This window comes from Cyprinodon variegatus, unplaced genomic scaffold, assembly GCF_000732505.1.
Source record: "Cyprinodon variegatus isolate N-32 unplaced genomic scaffold, C_variegatus-1.0 Scaffold1258, whole genome shotgun sequence".
NCBI lineage: Eukaryota > Metazoa > Chordata > Actinopteri > Cyprinodontiformes > Cyprinodontidae > Cyprinodon > Cyprinodon variegatus.
The window spans coordinates 71,633-85,327 of record NW_015151711.1 but is presented as its reverse complement, the minus strand read 5'-3'; the positions used below and the strand labels follow the sequence as shown (position 1 = coordinate 85,327).

At 36.6% G+C, this 13,695-nt stretch overlaps 1 protein-coding gene across 2 annotated transcripts in view; it reads right to left on the bottom strand.

The window, feature by feature from the left end:
* Nucleotides 1-11,088, bottom strand: part of LOC107102459 (nuclear distribution protein nudE-like 1-B) — a 16,642-nt gene extending 5,554 nt beyond the window's left edge. The window contains exons 1-9 of one of the 2 annotated variants that reach the window (XM_015401780.1): nt 11,011-11,088; nt 9,887-9,983; nt 6,629-6,782; nt 5,003-5,151; nt 4,678-4,814; nt 4,355-4,528; nt 851-945; nt 601-746; nt 471-505 (exon numbers count right to left, since the gene is read on the bottom strand). In XM_015401780.1, coding sequence (XP_015257266.1) covers nt 471-505; nt 601-746; nt 851-945; nt 4,355-4,528; nt 4,678-4,814; nt 5,003-5,151; nt 6,629-6,782; nt 9,887-9,972 — 976 coding nt within the window. In that variant the 5' untranslated portion in view covers nt 9,973-9,983; nt 11,011-11,088. The remainder of the gene's footprint in view (nt 1-470; nt 506-600; nt 747-850; nt 946-4,354; nt 4,529-4,677; nt 4,815-5,002; nt 5,152-6,628; nt 6,783-9,886; nt 9,984-11,010) is intronic. The other variant, XM_015401778.1, reaches the window with a different exon arrangement.
* Between the last annotated feature and the right edge of the window lie 2,607 nt (nt 11,089-13,695).

Below are 13,695 nucleotides of genomic sequence, written 5' to 3'. Positions count from 1 at the left end.
AAAAATGTGGTTCCTGTATCAGCGTTGATGTTTTGAGGCTTTCTGTAAAAAATTTTCGCAATTTCTTATAAAAGCACTTTCTTAATTTTTTTTATCAGGCCAATGAAATTAAATTATTTTTAAGTATACCAAAAGTGTAAGAGGTCTTGTTTTGTCCAGCAACAATACTCTTGAAATTATTTCATAGTATTTCATTGAATGTCCGTTAAAGGATTGAGTATTTTTTCAATTAATGAAGGAATTTGCAATACAGAATAGTTGTGTCATTTCCAAAAGTGTAAACCATCACCATACTCCTTCCGGTCTGATAAAAGATTAAAAACAAAGGAATAAAACCACTACCGCCACCATTAATCAGCTCATTTTAGGCCGCAGCCATTTTACTTCTACGTGATTAGAGAGAAGGCTTGTTAGATTGAACTCAGCATGCATCCCAAAACCTTCTGAGCAGATAAAGGAGCTGTAGTTACCCAGAACTAATGCTGGGAATATGACTCTCTCCGTTCTGCTGGGACAAAATGCAAAAACGTTTAAGATTCTTCTCATCGTTTTATCTCTAAAGACATGTCGTATAGTAATAAATGCAAATGTGTTACTTACGCTTTGTCATAATACGACGTACTGAGTGCTTGGGTGTAGCTGGTTGTGTTTGCATTCAGGGCGTTGCTGTTGTCCAGAGAGTACGCCTTCCTGGCTTTCTGATCCTTAGCAAAGTTCCTGCAGGCAGCCAGCTTTGATTCCAGAGCCTGCAGGAAGGTAAAACATGATAACTGAGGAAGCTGAGTTTCTGCCTGAAGCTGGAGGACGGATAGAGACAAGGCAGCTGAAATAGAAAGAAGGAACCCCTCACCCCGACTTTCCGGAGTAAGTCACTGACAATGTTGAGCGCTGATATCCTGGCAGAGGGGGTCAGCGGGGAGTTGCTGCCGTAGCCATTGGACAGCACTGAAACAGCAACAAGGCACAATAGTTCAAACCTATCAGCGCATCTAAGGCTGAGCCTGTAATTTCCTCTGCATTGTTTTATAACTATACATAATAAGAAAAAGATTCAGGTAAAATATTTTTGGGAATTAATTAAATCAGGAAATATACATTTCAGGGGTTTTCTCTGTTGCTTAAACATAAAAACAATGACCATTATCTTATTCAACTTTGTGCTGGATTAATGTATTTCTTTTTTGTGTGTGGAAAAAATAAGTAAACAAAACAGTTTTGTTCTGAAGTGGAGTTTTTCACACCTTCATAAACAATAAACTCTAAATTTCTCAAATGTCTGCACACATTTGTTTCATCAAATCAACCACTGAAGCATTTTGCAAACTAAAATAAAGCACATTGTGCAATTTGATACACTTCCTATTTCTACTGTCAACCAAACAAGCCAGAAGGTGAACATAATTAAATCACTATTGTCATCAACTGGACACTTCAGTTTAGAACTGATAACTCTTTTGTCTAACGATCAATGTAATCAATTAAAGTAAGAGTGGAAACAGGCCTGTTGGAGTTTCCTTTTAACAATGGGGGGAATTCAGAGGTGCAGGCCAAGGGTTTGTATGGGAGGTGGGGTAGAAGGGACAAGAGTAAATGAACTCAGGTATGAGGATAGACACTGCAGTATTACTCCATATATGCCACTGAAAAAACCCTCTGAATATATATTTGTGGACATGGGCGTAGGTTTGCATAGGGACCATAGGGACATGTCCCTACCAATAATTCGATTTAATAACATGTTTATATAAAATGTTTATAATTTACAATTCAGAGTGGTGGATCACAGCCAATTCTGTTTCTCTCGCAGCTCTGCAGCTCAGTAGCTGCAGCTGCCGCTTCGTCTGAGTGCTACCCACTCATTGGTTGTTCTGCCTCAAGTTCCGCCTTCTCTCTTCCTGATTGGCTATTTTCTAGTCCTTATGCGTGTGTGCGTGCTTGGAGCATGAAATAAGAATTTTATTCACACTAGTTACTTAAATTAATATTAAGCTATGAAACTAGTCCTAATGAAAGAAAACTTATTTCTATCTTCACTAAAACAGGCGAAAGCTGCTGATTGCTGATTCTTAGCCACAGCTGACTGAAAAAGAAAATGTTTCATTGCAATTACTGTTTTCATTTTATGACCACCCTTTGAGGCAGTTCAGCTATACATAGCAGGTGTTATTTCTTTTATTGAGTATAACAACACAAGATGGCGCCTAAACATCTGATTTTTTTTTTTAGAAAGAAATATTATGGTTCCACATAATGTTGCTATTTCTTTGACTAATTACTTTAAAAAATATAATAAAGACAATAACAGAGGAACACTATTTACATTGATTTTATCTTACATAGAAGTCCACACAGTCCATAAGTTAATTAGTACAAAAATTAGTGTTTGGTAAAAATGCTTGAATCCGGCTGTTTATTTTGGATATTATTGCATTACAGACAAGATGGTGTTATATTTTCTTTTAATAATTGTTAAAAGTGATTTTATATTGGAATAAATTTAGTCTCATTCTCAGTGTTGTNCACAGCTGACTGAAAAAGAAAATGTTTCATTGCAATTACTGTTTTCATTTTATGACCACCCTTTGAGGCAGTTCAGCTATAAATAGCAGGTGTTATTTCTTTTACTGAGTATAACAACACAAGATGGCGCCTAAACATCTGATTTTTTTTTTATATAAAGAAATATTATGGTTCCACATAATGTTGCTATTTCTTTGACTAATTACTTTTAAAAATAGGTTAAGACAATAACAGAGGAACACTATTTACATAGATTTTATCTTACATAGAAGTCCACACAGTCTGTAAGTTAATTAGTACAAACATTAGTGTTTGGTAAAAATGCTTGAATCCGGCTGTTTATTTTGGATTTTGGATTACATTACAGACAAGATGGTGTTATATTTTCTTTTAATAATTGTTAAAAGTGATTTTATATTGGAATAAATTTAGTCTCATTCTCAGTGTTGTGTTTTGTAGATTTACACTAAATATAAATACAATAAATGTATTTGCCATTCCTTGAATGTGTTATTTTGCAATGTTTCATGATACAGAGAAAGCGTTTAAAAAATAAGAGTGTTTTTCACCTGTTTACTTTTGCAAAATTCTATATCTTATAGAATATATCTGATAAACAACATCTAGTGTGTGTAGTGCTTATAAAATTAGTATAAATGTAGCAAAAAATGCTGCTTTTCTCTTTAAACGAAATGCACCCTGATGTTCACGTCAAGCATAAGAAAACATGCATATTTTTGCATAGGTCAAAAGACATTAATGAAACTTTGGACCAATAGTGTCCCTACCAAAGTGGAAATCAAAGCTACGCCGTTGTTTGTGGATGAAGCGAGTTTAGATTTGACAAAGTGAAGACTAAACCTAATGGTTCACTTAGCCGTTGTTGATCTCTCAGGCCAGAGTGGAGGCAATGGGACCATTTGTGCTTAGTAACCATGGCGATCTCCGGTAACATGACTCGCTGGGGCCATTTAACACTCAGCACCTACTAACCTTACCTGCAAGCTCTGCAGGACGAGGTGAATTACCAATGTCCTTATGTCATTATTTGGGACACTGTCAGCTTTCATTGCACTGCTAAAATATGGGAACGGTTTAAAATCAATAAAACAAATCATCAATCCTACAGAGGAGCTCTTCTGCAGATGGAGATGGAAACGAGGAAAAACGTATATCTCTGCTTTGTGGTTAAATTGTATTTAAGATGCTTTACATTTACGTCCAAAATACAAAATATATTTGCTATAAAAAAAGATCTAAAATTGTCACTAACATCCAATAGAAACTTAAAAGAGTTTAAAACAAAATTCATTGTATTAAAGATTTAAATAAAAGCGTTATCTAGCTATTTTATTTAGCTATATATTTAGTTTTCCAATGCCTTTTTGCAATTCCTTTGTAAGATGGAGGCAGCCTAATTGCTGCAGAACTCATTTGGAACATATAGATTTTATCTTATTTTCTCTACTTGTTAGAGCAAAAACAAAAAGCTAATTCTAAAATGCTAAATGATACAAATACTTTAATATTTGTTATATTTTTTGTTCTTTTTTCTTTACTTCAATATTATATAATTTGTAGCTTTTTAATTTTGCACGTTTTTTTTTTTTTTTCAAACATTAAATCGCTTTTTAATTTGTCAGCCCATAAATTACCAACAGATTGATTTACATTTAAAACCCCTTTAACATCAGAGAAAACCTCCAAAAACCAATAAGTCGTCCTCTGGCTGCTTCATTTTTGTCAAAATTCTTATCAGATGAAAGAAAATCTAACCATTTCTGATAGAGGAGTTCATTATGAAATGAGAGCAGCAAAGACCTTCTGCACCCACCTGTTTGATTGGAGAAGGCGTTGTCCAGACTTTTGCTCAGAGGGGTAGCAGGGAGGGAGAGCGACGCTTGCACAGCAGAGTCCATCTTGACGTTGTCCTGCGTTGGGGAACTCGGAGCCGACATCCGGCCAATGTCTGCCTGCCTTTCTCGCACTGCCAGCTCCTGCCGCAAATCTTTAAACCCAGCAGAGGACAAGCAGGTTGGGAGAAGTTGCAGTTCATTTACGTTACGGTACTATTAAAAATCTTTATTTTCTTAATATCTGTATGTCAATAAGATGAGTGATATAGTGTATAATTTGTGGGATTCAGCTGGTAAAGACCTCTAGCTTCATCCTTTAATCTTTGAACTGAGACCAGCAGGGACTCCTTCTCATCCAGCTCGCTCTCCAGGAAAGCATTTCTCTCGATGGCCTGGTTCAGTCGCTGCTCAAAGTTCTCCAGGGAAACAATAGTGGCTCTGAGGAAATGACGTGTGATCACATTAGAACTATGATCTAAGAAAGAAACTAGAAACTATTTTAAGGAACAAAACATCTAAACAGACTAATCTCCACAGGTCACGTTTTCTTCAATGTTATTTGTACACAATTTAAAACAGAAAAGTTAATGACAGTGCAATAAAATAGGGGAATAACATTCACAGACCTCTTGGCTCTCTCCAGGTCATCGTTGGACTGCTCGAGCTCTCTGACATATTTGTGGAGCTGCTCCTTGATGCTACGAGTTTGGCCAAGGTCATCCTCCAGCACTGAGATCTGCTTGTAGCTCTGAGAGTATTGCTGCTCCAACCTTTCCTAAACATCGAGGCGAAGGGCGGACTTAGACAGATGGATTGCATTTAAGCTCGCAGTGTCATTTTAACCTCTACAGAGACTCATTTAGGTTAGATTTTTTTTTTTAGCTCCTATTTCTCGTCCCCATTCCTCTTTCTTTATTGTTCCCTCTTTTAGACTATTTCATCTTTGTAGCGGCTATATACTGTGACCCATATACCCACCAGACAATAAGCTCAATAAAAACCACAGGCGTTCTGTGTCTGACCCAGATATGGAGATGAATTGCTGTCTAAACTGATACCAAACAGCCTGAGCAGAGACTGCTGGGCATTCCTCACCTCAGGCGATCCTTCCAGCTTTTATGCCATAAGCCAAGATTTTAATTTTGAATATTAGGACCAAAGTCCATCCAGATATAAACTTTGAACTTTGGTGGAGGAGGTTGCATTTTCTTTGCTGCAACAACCAAGAGCAGCAAACCTCTACACGGCAATGCTACAGGGACATGCAATCTTTCTCCCAACTGTGCTTGGGGACAAAAGGCATTTATCTACAAACATTCATCCTCTTTTGCCGTGGTGTCTGTGCTGGAGTTCCACATCAAGGAGAACAAAGAGAAAAATAACTAAATGGACTTTATTCCCAAATGCCTGCTCAAGTGAAGCAGTTCTGAAGCCTTGTTCAGAACCAGATTGCTGAAAAACAGACTGTCTGTAATATTCTCTTTGAGTCTAAAGGAGCAGAGTAATTCAGAAGTCCCAGACTTTAATCCACAGCAAAGAGAGATCAAAGGACAGACCCATCCAGCAACATAGCTTTCCTGACAGTTGGAAACTCATCACCTCTCCAAAACAGAAACGAAAATTGGGAAAGAGTTTCCAGCTTAACAATTCTGTTTTTTGATTCATTTTGATAATTTCCTATGGCCATTAAACCTCCCGAGGGAAGAGCCTGGAAACCTTACGAGGGAGGCGTCCTGGGGACATGCGTAACAGATGTCCGAACCACCTCAGCCGACTCCTCTTGATATAAAGGAGAAGCGGCTCTATTTGGGAGTGCCTTGTATCTGGGAGGCATCTTGTTTTTTCCAATGTAACCAGATTGCATGACCATCGGTGAGACTAAGAACAACCGGTAAATTGAGATCTTTGTCTTTTGGCTCAGCTTCTTTTTCACCACAACAGACCGATGCAGCATTTGCACTGAGGCTGAGCCTTATGAATTAATTACTAGCGCTGTATATGTCTGTGTGTAGAGCAGGAATGGGGGCAAGCAGGTTGCAAGATAAAAAAGGGGGGGTGTTCACATAGATTTCCAGCCTTAAATCCTCACTTAACAAAGCAAACACTAAAACACTGATTTAGCACTAAAACAGATACAAATTGCTTTAAAATCAGCGGATGAAAACGATCTAAAATTTTCCCATCACAGTTGCATTAATCATATTTGTTTGTTTTTTTTTCCTTCACACCGATTAGGTTATTTCCGCACTTACCTTCAGGGTTTCCACCTCATTCTTTAGTCTTTGGTTCTCCGACTGCAAGTCTTTGATGCGGTGTTCGGCCTGACCCAGCTGAGCCTCCAGCTCGGCCTCCAGCTCCCTGCTCCCCTCCTGGAACTCCAGCAGTTCCTCCTGAGCCTCCTCACAGCTGTGAGCAGACATGTGAGAGGCCATTAAACCACCAGTTGGGACAGAAGGGGGTCAGGATGCAGGGCTGAGAGGCACGAATCAACTACTGCAGCTACAAACTTTATTTCATATCGCTCTGAAAGCCAACACTAAAATAATTTCTTACATTACAATTATTTCTAAAATTGTAGACTGTAAAAAGAACAGAAATAGACAAGGTACAAAATTCATTATTAAAATAAAGTAGAATTCCTGATCTAGATCTATGGCTTCAGACTCTGCTTCCAGACAATAGCTGCTTTGTTAATGTATTTTAAAGCAGACATGAAAATAACTTTCCAGCTGTTCTTTTGGCAAAGGTGTAACACACCTGAAACCCTCAGTCCACCATATAAAAACTGATCCTGTGCATCCAGAATATAAATTTACTTAGAAATAAATCCAACAGCTAAAGTAGGGGAATGTGACTTTAGCTCAGCTCTACCATCAAGTTTTGATTATCTAAGAGTCTGCTGGTGTAGTCAGGGACACATACAGACCCAGCGGTCTAAAAATGGCATCATGTGAGCTGAAATGTTGCTGGTGGCACAGAGCCAGGTAATCCATTTGTCCTCAGCACACTGAGGTGACCCTCAACGACGCTTTAAGCCGGTTTCTCCTGGAAAAGTCAGATCCTACATATATGCACACATTAACCTTCCTATCTGTGGAAATGAAAAAATAACGCTTGTAGCTCTTGTCAGAAAATTTTTATCTCTCTTCTATTATATATTAATTTATCCTATAGTTTTCACTCAGTCTGTTTCTCTCTCAAGGCCACACAATTCTCTGCAAGATGATGTTTGTAGACCAGACATAGCTTCTTCCCATAACAAACTACACTGCAAAAAATGTAAATCTAAATAAGTAATTTTTTTTTAATATAAGTGCATTTTATCCTGATTTGAGGAGATACATGAGACACTTTGCCAATGGAACAAGACAATTTACATTTGAAATAAGAAAAATCATGTGCATTGTCTTGATTCAAGTGCATATTATCTAGTTAACTTATTTTAAGTGTAAAAATACTCATCCCATTGGCAAACTATCTTATTTACCTGCTCAAATTAAGGGTAAATACACTTGATTTAAGAAATTTTTACTTAATTTCAGATTGTTTTTGCAGTGTAGATTCTTTCTCAAGGTTTATTCATAAGATGTTACTGTTTAACCAAAGTGTCTGTAATTTGTTTTGACTTTGACTACTTTTGCAGTGTTCTAAGTAAGGGGGAACGTGCGCTGTCCAGATCAGAACAGAGCAGAATTTTGTGCCATAAGGGCTTCATGATGACTGTTCTCTCTTTGCAAAGATATGAATAAATGTGCCGACTGAGTGAAATCCATCGATCTCCGTTTATTTAACTAGGATGAATAGTTGAATACTTTTTCCCCACGACACTCTTAAATTTTCATTATATATACAGTCTATTTAGACTTGAATTTGCAATAATGTTCATAAACTATGACACCATTTAATTGAGCTCACAAACTTACTGTATTTTATCATAACCCAAAGGAGGATCAGGCAAGAACACCTTCTTCCCGCGCTTTAGTCTCCTCCACATGGAAACCCATGTTATTATTAAAGTGTTTTGTCATATTTTGCTATGTAAGGAATGCTTCTGCAGAGGTAAAAAAAAAAGGTCATCATTTAATGATGTTCTTTAAAGGAAACCTCTCATCAGATCATCTATAAATAACCGGCTGCCTTGGCTTTAAAGGAAGCTCATTGTCTGAAAACTTTCCCTCAGCTGGGCGTTGGATGGTGCAGGCTTCCTTTGACAGAGTTCAGTTTAATCTAAACAAGTTATGTATTCCAGTTAAAAGAGTCGGGTAACTTTAAAAGCCTTTAGATTAAGAGAGAATCATTGTGCAAAAATAGGAAAAAAAAAACAACAACAAAGAGACACAGAGGCTCTTTATATCCTCACTGAAACATGAGAGACACTTTCCCTGCTCAGTGGGTAGAAGAGTGTCACTGGAGATGGAAAAACTGGTTTCATTTGAGAGCCCTGAATGACGAGATAAAGCATTCCTAAACTGTCCGACACTCCCATAAAGACAAAGAACCCACAGCGTTTCTAGCAGATCTATCAGCCCAAATGCAGCTAAACATGTTTTAATGCAGAAACAGATAAACTAAATATGTGTATTTCTAAACAAATGCCCAGAAGAAATACCAGCTCTCTAACAAATAGACTCAAAATACAACAATGTGGAGCAGCGCATCTGTATCATTGACTTTTTTAATCTATTTCTGAAAGCTATAAAAGCACTCATAGAAAGAAAAGATCTGTCGTTTAAAGGGTGACAATATAAATACCAAAAAAAGATAAATAGGACATAGAAAGAAGATGCACAAACTTAGTATGAAGAAAAATGCTTTCTAACAGCTGAAAGCAACTAGATACATCATTCTTTAATGTAAGAAGAGGAAACGGAAAAGAAAACGTATCTGTATGACACTAGAAAAAGTATGGCTTCAAAAGACTGAACTGCAAAAAATGTATACATTTCTTAAAATAAATGTATTTACCCTTCGTTCAGGCAGGTCAGTGAAATAATTGCTATCGGGTTGAGTACTTTTTGTCCCTAAAATAAGAATTATATAACCTACACATGAAATAACACAACAGAGGGGTTTTATTTTTGCACAAAAATCTTATTTCATAAACAGATTTTCCTCACCTACTCAAATAAAGTGCAAATCCACTTTTTCAAGAAAGGTTTACTTATGTTTTTTTGTCTTTACTGAGATGTTTAAAATCATCAAGTGTTTTGGACAATTTTATTTCAACCAACCTGATGAACTCAACCCTTAATCGGCCATTTTAAAGCTTTGTTCAGTCACATTAACCAGATCTAGACTTCATTCCTGTTAGATCTAAAGATGAATGAAACCACAGAAATAGAACCTGACAGAAAACGTGAAGTAGGTAAAACAGTGGCGAAGCTTTCAAGTAGTGTTTTTTATTTTCTAATATCATGGAATTTTTAAGTAAACATACCAATACCGACCTAGGGTTACAAAAATAAACTTTTCTGCAGGGAAGGACCTTTAGCTGTGTTCTAATTACTTACCCTTTCTTGTACTTGAGGGAAAGAGCCTTCCAGAATTCAATTTCCTCGTCCTTGGAGGAGAATTTTGGCATCATGTCCATTTCCATGGTAAACCAGTCTAAAGGAGAGAAGATTGGAAATTACAGATATGACCTTATAATATATAAGATATGACCGTAACTTTATAAAGAGTGAAATAAAACTATCATAATTCCTGTTTTGGGGGTTTTACTTTGTAAACATTAACTGCACATTCATTCACACCCATGTTAAGCTGAGGACTGTGTGGCTACAGAAAGAAACCTGGTTCTGTATTAAGATAAAACATGACTTAATAACAAACTTTAAATTTGTTATTCTGCTTAAAGCTCAGAGGATGGCCATTTTCAGGTTTTTACATAAAACATCATACACTGTAAACATGACTGGGTTATTTCATTTTAAACCAAATGGGTTTAGACTTTTGGAGAGTTTTAACCAGATTGTGACTCGGTTTGAACTTCATAATTGTTTACAGGAGGCCAGTTTCAATGAAACATCACCTTAATCAGACTTTTATAGAGGATGAAGTTAGACATTTTAAGATAATAAATCAGTGCTGTATAATAAGGTTGATGATCTAAGTTCACACCAGAGAGCGAGTTTATAATCTTAAAATTATATATTTGTATCTTTATTTATATATATATATATATATATATATATATATATATATATATATATATTAAAGTATGTATCAGACTCAGACATAGTCCGAATCTGAGTCTGATATGGTCTGGGTTGTTAAGGGTTAAGATGAAGACAGATCAGATGATCAAATATTACAAGCAGATTTAAGGAAGACTTAGAAGAAAGCATTAATCTGTGACCGATATTGCATAAAGATATAGATAGAATGATAAATATATAGATATTGAATAAACATCTAGAGAGAATGAATAGATAGATCTTTTTTTAAATCTAACATCAGACATTATTGGTGGGTTTAGGCGGACACAGCGATGATGCTGTTGAGCTCAGCTGTCAAAACTGGGTGTGCAACAATCCCAACACACACGGCCATTTACAAACACGTGGTTATTTCACTATTTTTTTTCATTTTACTGCGAGAAAAACATAATATAAAAACAGAGAACCATCGTTACCTGATCATCGCTTCTAAAGGTTTGGTTTGTCAGTCCATCGCTGCTCGGGGCTGCTGAGGCTGGCCGTCCTCCACTCCACTGAGCGCTGCGGGAATTTAAAGGGGAAAGCGCCCTTACTTTAAATTTAATGACTTATTTTTAAAATAATAATAAAAAATATTAATGATAGCTTGTAAATAAAAAAGCAAACTGAAGCAAAAAAAATAAAAAAATTACAGAAAATAAATCTAAATGTTAGTGCTCTAGCGAACCTGCTCCACGGGCTTTACTGCTGCGCACATATTGCGCATAAAGACAGGTCCTTTAAATCGCCGCCTGCTGGTGACCTAAAACCACAGCTTGTCCCTGCAAATAAAGTATCTTCAAAGGGAAAATTGTTAGTATAGTTTAGCAAACAATAAAAGCTAAATATTATTATTCACAGCCATTTAGTTTTTTGCTCCTTGGGTTACAAAAGCAACCAGGGGAGTCTAATGTAACCAGGCCAGATTTAGACAGAGGTGTTGAGTAAGAAAGTAAAAATACTTCATTACTGCACTTAAGTACACTTTTTAGGTATCTATACTTTACTCCATTACTTATTTTTCTTCCTACTTCTGACTTCTACTCATTACATTTTCACACAAGTATCTGTACTTTCTATTACTTACATTTTTTAAACAAACATTACCCGTTACTCTTCGCTTCGGTTTAATTTTTATAAATATTTATTTTACGTCATGTGCGCCATCCAATGCAGACCATTGGCGCCATCCACATCTAGTGAAAACTAGTGTAATTGGATGAGTCATATAACACAAACACTCATTGGTTAGCTAAAGGAAATCATCAGAAGCAAGCAGGTGTTCTTCAAACTGCAAACAGGAATTGTCTATGCCATGCTACAATGTTGGATTTAGAAAAAGATGTTTAAATTTCTGAAAGGTCGGACACAGATGAGAGCGTATCGGGAGATGGAGACCAACAAGACCTCCTATCATCCCAAAGAATTTTTCGAAAAAGTTGAAAAATTTAGCTTTAAATTCATATATTGGCATCTGGCTGTTTTCTTTTAAAGGTTACTTTATACTTTTATACTTTAAGTAGTTTTTGGAGCACATACTTTTTCACTTTTACTTGAGTAAAGAGGTGAAGTAGATACTTCAACTTTTACCAGAGTGTTTTTAAACTGCAGTATCTATACTTCTACTTAAGTAACAAATGTGTGTACTTTTGACACCACTGGATTTATACATGTAGTTCAATCTGAACCCTAGATGGTATTCATCTTGCTTTGAGGTAAGAGCTGATACTGAAGAGGTTAAAATTATTTTTTTTTTAAATTGAATTGAGCTTAATTTTAATACGATAGGCGGTAAAATCTACAACTTAAAAGTTTTTTACAGTAAGGCTGCAGCAAATGTTTTCCACAGAAGGTGAAGGAAATCAGCAGAATTATGAAACTATCAAACAATACTGGAGCTAAATGGAAAGTGACTCAGCAGCCTGCATCGATTTCCTTTGAGTTTAGCTGTTAGAACAGTTAAATTTAAAATGCTCCGAGTTTGTGGTTCATCAGTTTCATTACAGCTTCTTGAAAGCTTGTTTAAGCAGCGACTGTCGTTTCCACTGTCAAGCTGCTGCCCTTCCAGGTCCCAGTATGCAAAATCTTTGCAACTAAAATGTGGAAGGTAAATATGTGAACAGAATCGGTCTCATCAGGTCCCCGCTGGAAGCTAAGATTGTTTACATGAACAATGATATGGAAACCAGGCAGTTCAAGCAGTGGAGCTACAAGGTGAGCTGTTTACATTTTATTTCCAACACAAACATTAGGTGCAGATGGATGTGACAACAAATGTAATCATGATAACCAGTTTTTAATGGATAGTCCAGATATTTATGATTCTCTCTGATACTGTTAGGTTTTCCCTTTTATTTGTCACCCGTTCTGTGTTTAGTTTTGAAGCCGACTTGTGTCCTGCAGGTGCTGCATTCGGGCCTGGTGAAGAGGCTGGAACAAGATGAGGAGAAGAAGATGGCTTGGTTTGCAGTGTCCTGACTGAGCTGCAGGAGCTTATCCAGCATTTAGAACCTCCTCTGGCTCAAATCAAAGAAGTTGAAGGTTGAAAACATGTAGGTAAACAGTACACATTTTTAAAGATCTATAGAAATGAAAATGAGAAGAATGTAGCATGTAGTTTATTAATCTGCTGTTTCATATAATCACTTTTACTGCAGCCCCAGCTCTAAGTCTTTAGGAGTATGTATATACATTGTAAAATTCAACTCTTAGTTTGAATAAAAACTTCCAGTAACATGTGGTGTCTATAATCATTATAAATGTGGCATGAACTGTTGGAAAAAGACTTTTTGATAACTCAAAAAATGTGAGTCCATGCATGAGGCTGAAAAATCTGAAAGAATTGGAGACTTGTGCAGATCATTGTGACCCTTTTGGCAGATTTATTTTTGGCCCTGGATGTGGCCAGACAGCATCAAAAGTTGCTGTTCTGATGTATCTGATCTATTTAAGGGTATAGATCAGGGATGGAAAACTGGTTCCAGAAAGGGCCGTGTGGCTGCAGGTTTTCTTTCCAACCAAACAATAGCACACAAGACTTCATTCCTTCATCATGTTCTGATTGGACTGACTTGATGAGTATACAGGGTAGTGGGCCAAAAACACCAGAGCTGTTTGCAACA